The following is a 19426-nucleotide window of genomic DNA, read 5'->3' as shown; positions in this document are numbered from 1 at the left end:
ATACGTGCTGTACACACACACACACACGCAACAGGGCTCCTTTTACATAATGTTTACTTGGAGTTAAAAGATACTTTAAAATTAGAGGATTACAGAAAACGTTTCTTAGCCTTTATGACAACATTGGACACATTTACTTCCATCACTAGCCAGGGACAAAAACTCTTAAGGGGAAATCCTGAGGCACTTTATCAACAACACATATCATGACAAGGTTTTCAGAGGTCCACTGTGGCGAAAGTGGAGAAAAATCTGCCGTTTCTTTTGGTGGAATGAAAACTGAATCAGTGATGGGACACAGAGATAACACTGCTACAACTCAGATCCTCCTGCGCATCAAAAAGATGCATGTGGGAAACGTTACTGACATTTAAAATACTCCATTAAGTCACCTGAATAAAACTGTACATCAAGGAAATTATGAAAAGGCTTCTCAATGACTTCCAGTGAAAACATTCTTTATTGGTAAGCACACACTTAAAACTTTCTTGATTACACACATCATGCAAAACTGACGTCACACACGGTTGTTTATTGTAACAATCTCTTCTAATGGAATTATAAATTTTAAAAAGTTACAGTGACTGCAATAGTAAAAAGAATTCAGGAGAACTCTGAAGGAAGCAAACACTTTGTAGAACACTTGTAAAAGTAATGTTCATCCCTCTGGCTGTTTAATTCTCCCTCCCAACAAGAATCTATTTTGGAAAACTATTATATACAAGAACGGCAGTCATTCACGTATGTGCATCCTCAGGCACTCCACCTGACTAAAAAGAAACTACAAGAATAAAACTTCAAATAATTTTACAGGTTCTCTCCATTTTGTTAATCTAAAACAGGGCAATGCCCTTATTTAAAATGTTCACCTGTTGCAGGAGATTATTTCCATACAGATATGACTCTGCTCCTTGGAAGCGTAGCTTACAACCGGTAACCCTTCTGTGCGGAGACTGACGGACTGAACTGTCACGTCTGCATTCTCCAGGTTGTTTCCAACCAGTGGGAAGGAACAGAGCTTCCCATTCTGAGAAGTCTTAGGAATACGCTGCTTCTTTTATGACACCGAGCACGAGTTTTCTCTGCGGTGGTGAGGCCAACACTGGCAGGTGAGTGGGTCTGGGAGCCCTCCCACTGTCCGCCTCACATAGGCAAATTCAGCTCCTTGAAGTGAAGCCCTCAGTGAAACGTGACACCCAAAGCTCCTACTGGCACATTCAGGTCAACTGGCAGAGTGGAGTTTTCCAGAGACCAAGAAGTGGGTGCTGCTGTTAACAAACACACAGAAATGCAGGAGTGGCCTTGGAACTGGGCAGTGGGAAGAGGGTGGAAATATTCAAAGGACTGTGGCAGAGAGCCAAAGGAGCAGGGCCATGGCTGGGAAAGGCAGCGAGGGCTCCAAGGAGGTAAGGGGTGTGTCAGAGAACAGCTATGTGGCTGCGAGGACAGGGTTACTGGAAAAAAGGACCTTTTAAAAAGTTCAGGAGGAAATGAGGCCTGTGCTGCGGGAAAAGTGAAGGAAGAGAGATTCCAGTGAATCAGTGGCAGGAAGCTTAGCATTGTGACTGCAGCTGTGTGGAAAGAAAGAAGCATGAGAGAAACTCAAGACTCTCAGCTGAAGAGATTTCTAAGTGGTGTGGCAGGGGCAGCCTGCTTTCTTCTTACTGATTATAGTCTAATGTGAGAAAAAATAGATAAGTTGAGGGAAGGACTGTTAAAAAAAAAAAAGGAAACAGGACTTGATGACCTGGAAATCCTTAGCGAATAGCAAAGACATTAAAATTGAAAGATTTACTTTTAGGCAGCTGAAGCTGAAACTCCAGTACTTTGGCCACCTCATGCAAAGAGTTGACTCACCGGAAAAGACCCTAATGCTGGGACGCATTGGGGGTGGGAGAAGGGGACGACAGAGGATGAGATGGCTGGATGGCATCACTGACTCGATGGACATGAGTCTGAGTGAACTCTGGGAGTTGGTGATGGACAGGGAGACCTGGCGTGCTGCGATTCATGGGGTCGCAAAGAGTCAGACACGACTGAGCGACTGAACTGAACTGAGGCCTGCTCCAGGGGAAGAGATGAGACTGTGGCCTACGACCTGCTGCTTATACCTGAGAAAGACAGAGAAGGTCACAGACAGCCGGAAACAGCTGGGTTACCTAGGAAAGCTCTGGAAGGAGCCTGTGGTTTAATGGAGTGAATCTCTGTAACATACACAGAAGATCCACACATGTCTCAAGAATGTTACATTAGCAGATATTGCTTTCTTAAAGGGGACAGAGACATGAAATGAAAAAAGATGGCTCAGCCTCCTACAATTACAGACATTACAAGCTGACAGAACTACTTGGCTGCAAATACCTGCTACCTTTCATGAAAAAGGGAAAAAAAAAAAAAGAGGTCTCTGAGAGAAAGTCACACACCTACAAAGACTGCGGAGTCACAGAAGGCTGTTTCCAGCCTTCAAGCCGAGTGTGTCTGGCTGAACTTATAAAGTGCTTGGCACTGGCAGCTCCCGTTTCCACCCCATTTTCTTTTTAAAACAGGAATGTCTAGAACGGTTATTTTATGCCTGTTGCCATTATATAACTGGTTTCTCTAGGTTCACAGATGGAGAGAAATTGTGTCCCAGGAACCACTCATACCAGATGTTCACTCATACTTGGTTTACATGATTTAAATGAGATTCGGGACATCTGAGTTCATGAGATCCAGGTAAAACTTTGCACTTTTAAGCTGGTGCTGCAGTGGGCTGAAGCTCTTGAGCACCTTTCAGGGTGGAATGTGGATCTTCGGGACAGGAGTGGACTGCAGTAGACAGAAAGGCCTCCCAAAAGGTTCATGTTCTAATCCCCAAGCCAATGAATTTGTCAGTCTATGTGGTAGAAGAGATTCTGCAGATGGGGTTAAGTCACACATCTGAGGCGAGGAGATTATCCTCGAGTATCCAAGTGAAGCAAATGTAATTGCCAGGGCCCTTAGAAGAAAGGAGAATCAAAGGTGGAGGCAAAGGCTGTAAGGATAGAAGCCAAGATGAGGGGCTTGGCCATACTGAAGGGATGGATGCCAGCTGAAGAGGCAAGAGATGAGCCCTGGTGCACTGGAAGGAACCTGTGATCCATCACCGTTCACAATCAAAGGGACCTCAAGGATCCAGTTACTATGGACCTTATGTGGGGAGAGCATCCAGGATCACCTGGTAGACCCAATAAACAGAGAATCTTTCCCGGCTGTTTTCCAAGAGATGTGATGACAGAGGAGTCAGAGGGATACAGCGTTGCTAGTTTTGGAGACGAAGAGAGGGGGCCACAGGCCCAGGCATGCAGGTGGCCGCTTGAAGCTGGTAAGGCAAGGACACACATCTCCCCGAGACCTCCCAAGAGGAACGGTGCCCTGCTGACACCTGACTGTAGCCCAGTGAGGCCCACGTGAGACCCAGAGAAGTACAAGAAACCTAGGCTATTGTAAGCCACCATGTCTGTAGTGATTTGTTACAGCAGCAATAAAAGACAAGCCAGGAGAGGTGACCAGAGATGAAATGGTGTTGGGAAGAAGAATAAGCTTTTCTCTCACTCCTGCTGCACCTTCCCTCACTCAGCGAACATCTGGCTCCAGCAGAAACGCAGACATTTACGCTGGTGACTCTTCAGGTTCTGTCTCTTTGATGGAATTCATTCTTTCGTTTCTGCCCTCATTTGGTTTTGCAGTACAATACACTCTGGGTTTAACACTTACAACAGTGTTTAGTATACATGGTGGGTCCCCCAGAAACACTTGCTGAATGAATAAATGGGGGTGATCAAGACAGGCGCAGCCAGGGACTGTAGTTACTCTCCTTTAAAGTGCAGTTGAACACACTCCTCCTCAAGAACTGCTGACCTTTATGTCTTTGTTTCTGGTTTATGAAGGTCATAAAACACAAGGCGAAACTGTATTTTCTGACATGAGTAAAACAGCTAAATCAGCAAGTAGAAAGGAATTATTTATCTTAATAGGAGAAATAACTATCATACAATCCAAGTATTTAAATATCAGAATACATACACAGTTCCCAGTATACATTACAGAAAAAATTTCAAGGTGTTTGATCAGAAGATTTCTTAATGGCTGCTGATCAATGCAGCATCAAGAAACTTTAGTGCAAATTTTACCAAATGCATTTGTCAAAAATGGCATTTTGTTCATTTTCTCTGCAAACAAGTGCTGTTACATTAACTCTGAGCATGTATCAAATTGGTTTGCCTGAATATTTAAAAGCTATCAATGGAAGCCAGCCCTTTTGGCTAAAACTTCAAACATATGTTACCTTAAGATCTACTCCTAGTCCAAATTTGTCTATCCTAAAGCTGGAAGATTGAAGAATTAAACCAAAATTTATCTGTATAAATAATAAAAATAATTTTTTACACTCTTAAGTATTTTCCTCACTAGTATGGCACATTACCATTCCTACATGCTACTGCATAGGTAGGACAGTATCATTTTAGCTGCTGCAGTATCACAGTGTTAAGAATATCTGCTTCTTGTAGTGTCAGGCTTTCATCTGTTAGCACTTTGTTTGGAAACGAAGTCACGAGAATAAAGTCAAGAGTTGCAAATTCAGGACGAGACTGAATGATAAAGTCCCGGACATCCAGGATCCTGAAGAAGTAAGATGAAAATAATTTGTGATATGAAAGTTTTATTGTCATTTAGGTTTTTTAGCTAAAATTAGATAATAATTAAATCACACAGTTCTAATCCTTTAAATGTGTTATAACCTTCTTTAATTTCAATGGATGGATTTATCTTGGCTTTCAGGTAAAACATGAGGATTAACTCTGGAGCGTACCTAACAGTTACTTTCACTGTAAATAGACACAATCTCCAGGTGAATTGTTCCATCAAAGAAACATCAACAATGCTACTACACTGAACTACAAGGGCTGACTTTTTCATAGTATAAAACATCTTAGTAGCACATGATCCAGAAAAAGGTACCTCAGATGAGCCTATGTCAATGTGAGTCTGTACCTACGAAAAGTGTTTAAAAAAAATTACTTTCATATAGACACAGTAACTCAACTAAGATCATAAATGTTATCTCTTAGTGGGACACAGTGAACAATAAAAACAATATCTTATTAGCATAACAAATGAATGCTAAAATGACATTTAAAACTGTTAATTTGAAATACTTGATAACAGCACAATTAAACTTTATTTACACTACAAATCTCTATGTAGATTATTAATCCTACAGGGTTAGGGCTTCCCTGATAGCTCAGTTGGTAAAGAATCCGCCTGCAATACAGGAGACCTGGATTAAACACCTGGGTTGGCAAGATCCCCTGGAGAAGGGAAAGGCTATCCACTCCAGCATTCTGGCCTGGAGAAGTCCATGGACTTCTGTATGGTCAATGGGTTGCAAAGAATAGGACACAACTGTGACTTTCACTTTCAATCAGGGTTATCATAAATTTTTAAAGGAGTAAAGTTCAAATAAGGTTTTACTAAAGTAAATCAAATCTGATTCAACTTTTCCTGGTTTTAGCATCAGCGCAAAATGATAGCTTTTAACAGTTTTCTTTATTTCTAAGTGGTATCTGCATTTGCATTAGTATTTGGACAGTTTACAGAGGATGTTTAAGTACTAAGTATTTGACTTCTTATTTCAAGTTTTTCTGTCAAAAACTTACTTCAAAAGTAAACCTAAGCAATTTCATCTTTTTCCTGACTCAAGATGCACCCAGATTTACAAAGATAAGTCACCCTGAGCTTACCTGTGAGTACTGTTGAATCTCTGTATCAAACGGCTCCCGTCTGCTAATCTGATCTGGATTTTGGTGGTTGGCATGGAATCGTCAATAAGAACCACTGCATTGAACAGTGACTTCTCCTCCTCTTCTGGGGAGGAAGGTGTACTGACTATTTCAGGTGTGAGGCTAAGAAAGAAGAATTAAAGAATCAGAACGTAAATATAAACACGTAAGACGCATGACACACTGCAGACAGTAGAAGCACCACTCGGACCTACAGCTGACTCTCCACTCGTCCTGCCATCACGTCTGCACCAGCGAGAACACAGCTTCCTTTGGGATAGCCTATTTTTCTTGAAAACTCTTTTATTAAAATTATTCTGGGTCCTACGATTCTGATTTAGTTTATCCAACTTTCTTCCTCCTTCATCCCTTTGAAATTTCATGAGACTGTTGGGCACAATGGTCTTCAGTCAGAAACCTGAGCAACTTGGAGTTTATGTCCAAGACTGACCATGAGCACAGACAGATTTCAGATCCCAGCTTTGTCAATTTGTGTGAACTCAAGTATGTAAATTAATCTCTTTGAATCCCAGTTCTATCATTTATAAAATGGAAATAATAATGTTATGAAAGTCTGTTATAGTAATATAGTGATTGAAACAGTGTTTCAAGAGGTATCAGTTATATTTGTACATATCATCAATACTAAGCTATTAATTTAAACTTAGTTGATACCACTTTAAAAATCTGATTCAAGTAGTTACTGTTTTACAGAAAAGAAGTAATGAGAAATTTAATATATGGTAATGACAGTGATAAACAAACAGACTCTGTATGATTTCAATACCTTTAGACTATAAAATTTTTGCATCTTGTTTTATACCCCTGGATATGTTCCAGTGTCTCCTAGTTTACAGTCTATGGGGAACCTGAATAAAATTTGTATCCTACTGTTACATGAAAACTGTATAAATCTTAATTACTTTGAGTTGGTTCATAGTGCTTTGCAGGTCTACTATATAATTCTCCTTCTCTGTATAGTCTATTAATTTTTGAGAGTTAGTATCAAAACTCTTAACTAAAGATCTTACTTTATCGACTTAATATACGGTGATGAGTGTGTAATGAACCTTGTGTGACATGATCTCTTTCCAGTGGACCGTGGTTACTAGTGACCATAGTGCCTTCTAATGCTAGCAGGATGACCCGTAACTGTAAGCTGCGAGTGAACGTCAAAAACAGAGTGCTCTTTGGTTAAGCAATTAAATACAAGCCTATTATACAGAGTGAAGTAAGCCAGAAGGAAAAACATAAATACAGTATACTAACGCATATATATGGAATTTAGAAAGATGGTAACAATAACCCTGTGTACGAGACAGCAAAAGAGACACCGATGTATAGAACAGTCTTATGGACTCTGTGGGAGAGGGAGAGGGTGGGAAGATTTGGGAGAATGGCACTGAAACATGTAAAATATCATGTAAGAAACGAGTTGCCAGTCCAGGTTCGATGCACGATACTGGATGCTTGGGGCTAGTGCACTGGGACGACCCAGAGGGATGGTATGGGGAGGGGGGAGGGAGGAGGGTTCAGGATGGGGAACACATGTATACCTGTGGCGGATTCATTTTGATATTTGGCAAAACTAATACAATTATGTGAAGTTTAAAAATAAAATTAGAAAATAAATAAATAAAACAAATACAGCCAAGTTCTTTAAACACATCACATCTTAGTTTTATCTCAGTTATCTTTTAAGGGATCTTTTGACAATCTTGATGTTTATTCTTTCAAATATTGAGACTTAGATGGGTCCCTATCTTACTTTTGAAAAAAAAAAAAAAAATCTGTTAGGATAGAGGCCCCATGAGCATTTGTGCTTTATTCTAGTACAAACTGAGCTCATTATGGCTCTTATTCCCACCCAAAAGCTTTCTCAACCTATACAGCCAAGTGGGAAAAGTAATTGGCACTTCTTGCTATGCTTTGCCTTTCCTTAGCTACCTCCTGACACATATTACAGAACCAATTTCAGAATGTATATGAAAAAGACATAGAAAAGGAGAACATGATGATCTGCAGTCACTGCTCAGGTAGTATTAAGGAATTTCCTGTCAAGCTTGTAATTCAGGGTTGAAAGAGCTGTACCACCAAGGTGGGTCACTGTGCCGACAGGAGGATGGGAGGCAATGAACCAAGGGGCCTCTTCCCTCTCCCTCCGTGTCCCTATTCCCAGGTCTCCACGCTGTCATCACCACCAGCAGCACATTCAAGTTCTGGAGTAAGGGAGGCGCCATGGCTAACAGCATGGATCCAGGAGCCTGACTCCAGGGCTGATTTTGCCACTTGTCAGACATGTGACTGGCGGCAAGTCCTTTCACTTCTCTGTGCCCAAGTTCCCTCAGTTGTAAAACAGAGACAACAGCTGCACTATTGCAAAGATTAAATTAATTAGATCTGTAAGCACGTCAGTGCTTCTATATAGTTGGCTATTAATGTTTTAACTACTGTCCTAACAACCACCAGGGGAGGAAAAGTTACCCATCACCCCACTGGCACATGGGGTTCTGGGGTCCTCTCCATGACGTCAAGTTGCCTCACACTGCTCTTTCTGTGCTTTAATGCTTTCTGTTTTAAAAAAAATTGGGGCCAGCTAAGCTACTTCTCAAAACACGAAAATCAAGTGCAGGGTGGGAACTCTAAGAAGAAAAGCTTTCATGCATTTCTTTGTATGATGTGTGTGTCTGTCAAAGTGAAATTACATGGAATAACAATGAAAGACAGGTATAACGAACTGACACTGAATTCTTCCCTATGCTGAGAAACGAAAGGGGAAGACAGAACCACTGTGCACAAGGCAGCTGAGAAGAACTTGGAAAGGAAGGAGTCACATGAACAGGAATACAGGGCACCCAAGAGAGCATGGTGGTGACACAGCCAATTCAACGTACCACCTGCAGTGACGTGTGGAAAACGGAGGTTCACGTTTACCAGCACACATTATGTTTACAAAGAATCCAGTCATGGCTACTATAAAGGAGTCCATCATATATCATGCCACACTCATTGGTTTCTAAATTGTGCTCAGCGAAGTCCTGGGTTTCACTGTCTGGAGATATCTAAGACAATCCCCTCTTTCTGCAATGAGAATTCTATATGTGTTTCCATAACCTGAAGAAAGAGTTTGGCTGCTTAAAATATATTGAAAATAACCAACTTAAGGACATTGCTTTGGCTGTAAGAGCTTAGCAATTACTTACAGCAGAGAGATGCTTACAGCTATGATCTAAGATATTTACTGTTTTATCTAATCAATAATTTCCCCCTCTGAACCCACATAATCATAATCAGAAATAGGCAGGATGGCAACTGGTAAAAAGCATGCACTCTGCAGGCAGAGTGCCTGGTTTGAACCTGACACTCTAACCACTTCCTAGCTTAACTACTCTGGAAGAACTACTGCACCTGCTAATGGAGTGGTGACAGGCGCTATGGCAAGAAGCTGCTGTGAAGATGAAGTGGGTTCATGTCTACAAAGGTACTGACAGAGTCAGGGATATGCAAATTAACTGCTGTCTAAGTAATGCTCAAAATTCTCCAAGCCAGGCTTCAGCAATACATGAACCGTGAACTTCCAGATGTTCAAGCTGGTTTTAGAAAAGGCAGAGGAACCAGAGATCAAATTGCCAACATCCGCTGGATCATTGAAAAAGCAAGAGAGTTCCAGAAAAACATCTCTTTCTGCTTTACTGACTATGCCAAAGCCTTTGACTGTGTGGATCACAATAAACTGTGGAAAATTCTTCAAGAGATGGGAATACCAAACCACCTGATTTGCCCCTTGCGAAATCTATATGCAGGTCAGGAAGCAACAGTTAGAAGTGGACATGGAACAACAGACTGGTTCCAAATAGGAAAAGGAGTACGTCAAGGCTGTATGTTGTCACCCTGCTTATTTAACTTATATGCAGAGTACATCATGAGAAACGCTGGACTGGAAGAAGCATAAGCTGGAATCAAGATTGCTGGGAGAAATATCAATAACATCAGATATGCAGATGATACCACCCTTATGGCAGAAAGTGAAGAGGAACTCAAAAGCCTCTTGATGAAAGTGAAAGTGGAGAGTGAAAAAGTTGGCTTAAAGCTCAACATTCAGAAAACGAAGATCATGGCATCTGGTCCCATCACTTCATGGGAAAAAGATGGGGGAACAGTGGAAACAGCGTCAGACTTTACATTTTGGGGCTCCAAAATCACTGCAGATAGTGATTGCAGCCATGAAATTAAAAGATGCTTACTCCTTGGAAGGAAAGTTATGACAAACCTAGACAGCTTATTAAAAAGCAGAGATATTACTTTCCCAACAAAAGTCTGTCTAGTCAAGGCTATGGTTTTTCCAGTGGTCAGGTATGGATGTGAGAGTTGGACTGTGAAGAAGGCTGAGTGCCGAAGAACTGATGCTTTTGAACTGTGGTGCTGGAGAAGACTCTGGAGATTCCTTGGACTGCAAGGAGATCCAACCAGTCCATCCTAAAGGAGATCAGTCCTGGGTGTTCTTTGGAAGGACTGATGCTGAAGCTGAAGCTCCAATACTTTGGCCACCTCATGCGACGAGTTAACTCACTGGAAAAGACCCTGATGCTGGGAGGGATCGGGGGCAGGAGGAGAAGGGGATGACAGAGGATAAGATGGCTGGATGGCATCACTGACTCGATGGACATGAGTTTGAGTGAACTCCGGGAGTTGGTGATGGACAGGGAGGCCTGGTGTGCTGCGATTCATGGGGTTGCAAAGAGTCAGACACGACTGAGTGACTGAACTGAACTGAAGTATAACATTATCTACTAACACTATCATCAAAATTGCACATCTGATTCCATCAGCGAGGTCTTCACAATTTGTATCTTAGTTTTTACTCTCTAGGTTATTTTGCTCTCATTCTCAAAGAAAATTCATGTTGAACAAAGACAAGTATTTTCTCATTTTAGGATTTTACCTTCCAAGTTTCTGTCCTTCTCCACTAAAAGCCTTGAACCTCAACCTAGGCTTTACGTATTCTTGATCCTGATGGTCCTCCATGTCCAAATTCAAGTGTCCTCCATGAACCAGTCGCTGAAGCTCCAGGGGAATCTCTCTTAAAAAAAGAAAACCCACTATGAGATAAGACCGCACATCTGTCAGAATGGTGTTCATCAAATAGAGCACAAATAACAAATGTTGGCAAGGATGTAGAGAAAAGAGAACCTGTATCCTGTTGGTGGAGGTGCTTCTGACAGTTAAGAGCGCTGAACTGTGGGATGGCATTTATAGCTTAGTCAGCATTAGAAAATCCCCCTGAGGACCTAACAGGTAGTGTGGTATTTTTTTCTGAACACCCTGGCGGAAGGCTGGAAGTTTGACGGGGGTGGTTTTGATTATCGTCTGATTCATGTGTGCCACCCTCCTGCAGGCAACTGTTGTTTTTTTTTGTATCGTATTAATATGCTTTGAACTTTTCAGAAACTCACCTGCCACATAAACCAAAGATTGTACTTTGTTTTGTCTGGAACTTAATCAAGTCTCTGACTGCAATACCACGTATAGTAAGGAAGCTGCTAACTTCACATACCTCACTACCCCATTATTCTGATTTCTGTTTGTCATATCTGCATGATAAGTGCTAGACTGCACACAGGTGTGCAGTCTGTGTGTATGTGTGCTCAGTTCCCCAGTTGTGTCCAACTCTTTGAAACCCCAAAGACTGTAGCTCACCTGGCTCCTCTGTCCAAGGGATTTTGCAGGCAAGAATACTAGAGTTAGTTGCCATTTCCTCCTCCAGGGGATCTTCCCAACCCAGGGATCTAACCCGAGTCTCCTGCATTGGCAGGTGGATTCTTCACCACTGAGCTCCCCAGGAACCAAGCTATCTACTTTGTTATATTTTGGTTATGTTATATATTGAAATATGTGTAATTGCATAATAAATTACCTTCCTTTACTTCTTCACCATATTTAAGATAAATGTTACATGAAACTTTTAGACATAATAGGCATAGACTGATTATATTATCTGTAAACACTTCCTTGAGGATAGTAAAGATGGTGTTACAAAATATGTCATAAAGCAGGGGGCAATGATTATACAGCTGACAACCACTATCTGACCATCAATCATTTTTTTCAAGGTGCCATTTCTAAAATGGTTCTGATCATAATTTGAACTTGAGGATACAGTGTGGCTCAAATGAAAACACTCCCTTGGTATTCCAAGACTGAACGTTAGCCTACAAAGTTCATGGAGTATTTTCATTTAGTAATAAATTAGTTTGGATCTTTACGGAGAGCACACTCATCATCAACATGGTCTTTCCTTCTCCCATCCTGAAGTAAATGTTATTTCAATCGTCCTGTTGATCTTCACCAGGCAGAAGCCCACTCCCCCTGGCCCCCGCAGCTCCCAGTCTGCTTAGTGACTCTGCAAGCTCCCAAGCCCATGGCCCTGACCTCAGCTCTTGACCTTGCATTTACCACCAGCACACACTGCCTGCCGGGACAGCCTCCCACCTTTCTCAATGACTTCCTTCCCAATTACAGCATGTCTTACGAAACCTTCTTCAGTATTCTGACATTATCTGGGAGAATTCAACTTCAAAATCCAAGCAAATTAATGTCCTAAAATGCCTTTCCTTCAGAGTTCCACCTCCACTCCCCTCCTACCACTCTGCTAGGAAAAATTTCACTGCCTGGAAAAGCCCCACTTTCAACTCCTGGATGGAGAGTAGCCTCCTGTTCTGGGCCCTTCACTGCTACTCACATTTCCCAGCTCATAACCAGCCTGATGTCTTTCTTTCACTGTATTCCTACTTAGGGATGATCACTTATCAGCTAGTGAAAATAAATAGCTCTTGTAATTGTAGCAAAATCACTCAAGTCCTTGTCCTTCAGCCACAAGGGCTGGTGAGTTACAACGTTCTTTAGATGGGTCAGGGCACTGTAAATCTGGTTTCAAAAATTTTAACTTCGAACTAACCTTCTGAATTCTTCTGCCAGCAGTAATGCCATTTAAAAAGATTTCTAATATAAGCGGCTTTCAGGCATACATGCAGTGAGTCACCCTGTCAACAGTAAGCAGGACAGTGGCTTAGCAGATGGGCAGACACCTACTGATCAATTCACAAATTTATGACACTACGATGCTGCTTCTCAGAACTGGGACCATAGCTTCATGAGATTTTAAAAGAAACCAATATCTACTGCTCCCCCCACCAAGTTAAGAACCAGTGACTTATAGATAGCAATGTGTCCTTTATATACTTAAAATACCCTTCCCCCCAGAAGCTGTTTACAGAATATATTCCAGTATTTCACTCTTAAAAACCAGTGGAGCACTTCTGACTGGTGGTCTGTTTAAAAAAACAAACAAACAAAAAACCTCCACCCTCAGTAATAGACAAAATCTAAGTAACATATCTTACCCTCTCTTAACAGACTCCAGAAACTGGGCATTTGTTGGGTCACTGTAAGGTCTCAATTCTCCATCATCCAAGCTGAAACCGTTGCTCCACAGTTTAAGCAAAATTTGAACCTTTCGCACATAGAAAAAAGAAATACAAGAATGCGTCTGCATTAAACAATTTTAATTTTCAAACACGTTATTTACCACTTACTTACAGTATGAAGTACACACTTCCCTGGTGGTCCAGGGGTTAAGAATCTGCCTGCCAATGCCAAGGAAATGGGTTTGATCCCTGGTTGGGGAGCTAAGATCCCATGTACTGTGGGGCAATTAAGTCCATGTGCTACAACTACCGAGTCCAAGCTCTAAAGCCCGTACTCCACAACAAGAGAACCCACCACAAGGAGAAGCCTGCACACCGCAACTAGAGAGTAGCCCCCATTCGCTTCAACTATAGAAAGGCCGTGCAGCAATGAAGACCCAGTGCAGCCAAAAATAAATTAAAAAGAAAAAAAAAAAACAAAAAACCCAACAAAAATTTAAAAAAATATACAAAGCTTTTTGTACCATCCTTTACTTTATTCAGGTCAAATAAGGACATAAATGGAACCATGTGAGCTTCCTTAGATTTGTATTTGGCTTAACAAACTGACAATGGCTAAAATATCAAAGGTGCCACTGTGGGAGCCTGGCCTTGAAGTACAATTATTTCTAGTTCACTGAGAAGATCCAAGTCATGAGAGAAGCCACTGCTACCCCACAGCCACTCTTCCCCTTCATCTACACTCATATTCTTCTCTGCTTCATGCCAGAGAGCACGATGGAATCTCCAGCGACCCTCCTAAGTTAAACTATTCATCACATTGAAAACGAGACGGTTAACTCCAAAATTTCAAAAAGAAAAAAACAAAGACTGACTTTAGGCATCTCTACGTTTGTGCGTACGTGTTGTGTCCAACTCTTTCTGACCATGTGGACTGTAGCCTGCCAGGTTCCCCTGTCCATGGGATTCTCCAGGCAACAACACTGGAGTGGACTGCCATTTCCTTCTCCAGGGGATCTTCCTAATCTAGGGATCGAACCCATGTCTCTTGTGCCTCCTGTATTGGCAGGTGATTGTTTATGACTTGGGTCACCTGGGAAGCCCTACGTTTCCATGTATATAACTCAGCTAATTCTACACCATGATGGTATGCCATTTATAATAATTATTATAACATTTATGTAACTCATTTTGACAGTGAATGATACATTCTTTCACAAACGGTTATATATCTTTAAGTGCAAGGCACAGCTGAGATACAAAAAAGGCACAGCTGAGAAACACAACATTTGAATCTGAAAACTTACACATTAGTTTTTTTAATCAATACTTCAAAAAATAACAGAAGAGAATTTCAGTTTTTAATTTTATAAAAACCGGAGTAACTAGGGGCAAAAATCAACAATTTCTCATTTTCATTACTGTACCTACATCTTGCAACTGATTTTCTCCATAGATGTATTCAGACTGCTTACAAAAGGAATTACCCAATCTGTATCCTCCACCTGTAAAAGACTAAAAAAAAAACAGCAAGTGGGTTAAAAATTCAGTCTTATTAAAGCAAAATGTATGATAATGTATGATATATATTTTAAAACTAGATCAATTAGCCACACTGGTATATACTTTCCAGGAAATTTTTACATTAAAATAAAGGTCTTATGTTACAGAAATGTATACTCTAGTATATCATTTTCTTCCCATAAAAACATGAGTGACTCAGAAACTGAAATAACTTATGCCAATCTTAAATTATGAAATACATTCATACACTGAAATAATATTTTTAATTAGGAACAGACTTTTAAAACTCACCATTAATATTTTATAACAAGTCTTATAATAAAATTATAATTCTTGAATCATATTTGACAAAGCATTAAGAGCTTCATAGAGAAAGGAAGAATTTAATAAATTGAGTATAAATAACCCTGAAGAAAAGCTCCATACTTATTTTATAAGCAGCTTTGATTCAACTGTGATGAATCAACTGAACTGCACTTTTTATTTTGTTTCACTAATCACAAGCTCTTCTATTTTTCAGGTGAGGCAGCTTATGAAGTAAAAAACCATTCCTTTTAATTATTATTCATATCATATGTGGGTTTTTAATCATCACACTCATAGAAATGTTAAGAAACTGCTTTAATTTTTGATTAATAGAAAGTTATAGACTTTGAAAAATAACGGAAATATCTGAAAAAGAAATACACAGAGAAATAGTGTTTGCAAATAATATAAAAATCTATAGCAGATCAAGTATACTGATAGCATATAAAACTTCAGCCCTTACCTTAGATTTGTCATCACCCGAGGCTCTTGTGGCTTCATTCAGAGGGACGGCTCCATGCTGTCTCGCCTCTCTGAAAAGTTCATTCACAATTTTCCCAGTTGAAGGTTGAACTATATGTAATCCACTGCATTCATGCTCACTTGAATAGAACCTTTAAACATTGTAAAGTTCATGAATAAAAACAGATTGTAAGCATAAACTACTTTAAAGCAAAAGACTACATAGTCTTAGGAAATGACTTTTATTTAAAAAGAGCCATTTCTATGGCTTTTGTGAAAGTACTTAATTTTAAAATCGGGATCAAGAAATTAAGAAGTAAAGAGTTCATTTATCTACTTTCTCATGGAGTCTGAGGAAACGCTGGTAGCAGGCTCAGCATGCCACCTGAGAACTAGCTTGCTTCTTCCTCCCTCCCGCTCTGTGACTGCTGATCTATCGGTGTGATCCTGGGAAAACACTGCTGACAGCCAGAAGCTAAGTCGCCTCCCCAGAGGAATCCACATTTCATAGGACTTGGTTAGTGAAAAGCCCTCCAGATTGAGACGATATGAACATCTAAATCCACAGGCCTACACATCGAGTTTATTCCTCAGAGAGCTCTGACTGAAAAATTAACCTCCCCCCATGTTAAAGGTTGTAATCTCCCTGTGTTAAAGGGCTTCCTTGGTGGCTCAGAAGATAAAGAATCTGCTTGCAATGCAGGAAGCCTGGGTTAAATCCCTGAAGAAGGGAATGGCAACCCACTCCAGTATTCTTGCCTGGAGAACCCCATGGACAGAAAAGCCTGGTGAGCTACAGTCCATGGGGTCACAAAGAGTCAGACATGACTGAATGACTAACACTTTCACACTTTTTCACTATGTTAAAGGTAAATAATTCAGACCACAATTTTCTCAATGTGTTAACTATGCACTGAATCATTTCTCCTCTCTTTTCTATTTCCTCATAAAAGCTTCCTTCACATAAATTAGTACACTATTTTATCTTTCAAGATTTTTTCCAGTCAAGAATGTCAGAAAATATAACCAATGAAATATAAACATGGAGACTTTCAGAATAAGATGAAAACCAAAGCTCATTTCCTGAACTACACATACCCTCCAGTCCAGTTTCCAATCTACAATGAACTGACTCAGAAAATGAAACAGACGGGGAAAATTCTATCAGCACTGAAGATCAGGGATAGAGTCACCTTCAAGGCTTTCTCCAAATGAGTACATGGAGAACGAAACAGGAAAGGGAAAGGAAGCTCTGCTCTCAACTCACTGTCCATGGAGGAAAGATCCAAGAGGAGAACAGTGGACACCAGCAGAACCCCACTAACAAGGCTGGTTCACAGCTGGGGGCGGCTGGGTGGACTCCAAGCTCCTAGTGCCCTGGGGAGGCACCTGAGGTCCAAGTTTAGCCAGAAGAGGAGCCAACCGAAGCCCTCCTGCCAAGCTGATCCTCGGAGGGCCCCATGCAACAAACCAAGGCCAGGCACTGCCATGGCTGGGTTTAAGACTAGGGTCAGTGCAAGAAGCCAGTAGTCATGTAGGGATGTGAGAGCTGTAAAGAACGCTGAGTGCCAAAGAATTGATACTTTCAAACTATGGTGCTGGAGAAGACTCTTGAGAGTTCCCTGGACAGCATGGAAATCAAACCAGTCAACCCTAAAGGAAACCAACCCTGAATACTCATTGGAAAGACTGATGCTGAAGCTCAAATACTATGGCCACCTGATGTGAACAGCTGACACATTGGAAAATGCTGGGAAAGACTGAAGGCAGGAGAAGTGGGTGACAAAGGATGAGACGGTTGGATGGCATCACTGACTCAATGGACATGAGTTTGAACAATCTCCGGTAGATGGTGAAGGTCAGGGGGGCCTGGCGTGCTGCAGCTGATGGGGTTGCAAAGAGTCGGACACGGCAACTGAACAACAGGGCAAGAAAGAGCCTGACAGCTGATGCCTTAAATGGCAGTATGAGAAGGGAAGGGGAAGGGAGGGAAGGGGGAAGGAGGGAAGGGGAGGGAGTGGGGAGCTTCTGCTGCAGGCTCTCCCTAATCTCTTGAGCTTAGGCTCCCTCCTGGGTCCCTAATCTCAAGAGCTGAGTTACAAGGCTCCTTCTTCTCAGTCTCGGTGAGAAAGACCTTACAGGAAAAACCGGGCACAGGAAAAGATTTACTAACTTCTTTACGGTCTCTGAATTTTTATCACCAGTATAAGAAATCTCTGCCTGCCTTGAGGTCTATTTTCTTCCAGAAATTTTATTGTTTCCCTTTTATATTTAGATCCACAATCCACCTTTCACCTCTTTCATAAGTATTCCTATATACTTACTTCTCTCTTGCTCTATTTCAACTCATCTGATCATCATTTGTCCCTGTCCAGAGATAACAACTTCCTCTGTAGAGATGACTCTCAAATACAGGTTTTAGAGCCTCTTACTTATGGTCCAGTGCTGAACTGAAAAGCACCTACTTGAATCCAGTTCATCTCTTCCCATGAATGATCACATTTTCCTCAGGTACTAGATTAAGAACTTTTCAGAGTTCTCTCCCATTCTCTTACTCTCTTTTCCATGTCACCACATTTCTATTCCACATCATCATGTTTCTACAATAAATTCTTTTAAAAGTATCCACACCAATGTCACCCTTTCTCCTCCATTCCACTGACACCACGCTAATCCTAATCCTAAATTTTACCAGCATACTCTTTGGATAACTACAGTTGTTCTTTTCTTGATGTCTTCTTATTTTGTTTTCCTCATTACTCTTTATTTTATATGGTACTGCCAGTCCTCTTTTTCTAAAGGTATTATAATAATAACTAACATTTATCAAGTGCTCATTTAATCCTCATAAAAATGGCATTAACTCCACTGTACAAATAAGAAATACTGAAGTTTAGGGAATTAAAAGACTTGTCCACTGCCAAAATCTTATTAGAACAGAGAGGAGAAAAACAACTGAGGTGTGTCTATAACTAGAAACAAAGTTTTTATCACTATAATTTTTATTGTAAAATTTACAGTAAAACCATACACTGGCTTTCCCCTTTCCACATAAGCACAGCTTTCCTTGGCCTTCCAGGCTGGCTGTGCTGTGGCTGCATCCAGGACTGGACATGTAATTTGTAGGCCCAGCACCAAAATGAAAGTGGGAGTCTCCTTGTTCAAAATGTGTTAAGAATTTCAAGACAGTAAGAGCAAAGTTTTCCAGCAAATGAAAACCGGAAAAGGTCAGTTTTCATTCCAATCCCAAAGAAAGGCAATGCCAAAGAATGTTCAAATTACCACACAATTGCACTCATCTCACATGCTAGCAAAGCAATGCTCAAAATTCTCCAAGCGAGGCTTCAACAGTATGTGAACCAAGAACTTCCAGATCTTCAAGCTGGATTTAGAAAAGGCAGAGGAACCAGAGATCAAACAGCCAAATCCAATGGATCACAGAAGAAGCAAGAGAATTTCAGAAAAACATCTACTTCTGCTTCACTGACTACACTAAAGCCTTTAACTGTGTGGATCACAACAAACTGTGGAAAATCCTTAAAGAGATGGGAACACCAGATCACCCTACCTGCCTCCTGAGAAATCTGTATGCGAGTCAAGAAACAACAGCTAAAACCAGACGTGGAACAATGGACTGGTTCCAAATTGAGAAAGGAGTACATCAGGGTTGTATATTGTCACCTTGCTTATTTAACTTATATGCAGTGTACATCAAGCAAAATGTACTTGGGCTGGATAAAGCACAAGCTGGAATCAAGATTGCCGGGAGAAACATCAATAACCTCAGATATGAGATGACACCACTCTTATGGCAGAAAGCAAAGAAGAACTAAAGAGTCTCTTGATGAAAGTGAAAGAGGAGCGTGAAAAATCTGGCTTAAAACTTAACATTCAAAAAACTAAGATCAT

General features: G+C 40.9%; 1 protein-coding gene across 1 annotated transcript in view; it reads right to left on the bottom strand.

Moving 5' to 3' along the window:
- Positions 1-441: 441 nt before the first annotated feature.
- The window catches only part of UBXN2B (UBX domain protein 2B), a 30752-nt gene continuing 11767 nt past the window's right edge, over positions 442-19426 (bottom strand). Inside the window, exons 3-8 of the mRNA XM_070802562.1 lie at positions 15519-15669; positions 14657-14740; positions 13202-13311; positions 10744-10881; positions 5763-5924; positions 442-4641 (exon numbers count right to left, since the gene is read on the bottom strand). Of these exons, the coding sequence (XP_070658663.1) occupies positions 4479-4641; positions 5763-5924; positions 10744-10881; positions 13202-13311; positions 14657-14740; positions 15519-15669 (808 nt within the window). The 3' untranslated portion in view covers positions 442-4478. The remainder of the gene's footprint in view (positions 4642-5762; positions 5925-10743; positions 10882-13201; positions 13312-14656; positions 14741-15518; positions 15670-19426) is intronic.

Source organism: Bos indicus, chromosome 14 (assembly GCF_029378745.1).
Source record: "Bos indicus isolate NIAB-ARS_2022 breed Sahiwal x Tharparkar chromosome 14, NIAB-ARS_B.indTharparkar_mat_pri_1.0, whole genome shotgun sequence".
Taxonomy (NCBI): domain Eukaryota; kingdom Metazoa; phylum Chordata; class Mammalia; order Artiodactyla; family Bovidae; genus Bos; species Bos indicus.
The sequence above is the reverse complement of the archived record's forward strand: the minus strand, read 5'-3'. Positions and strand labels throughout refer to the sequence as shown.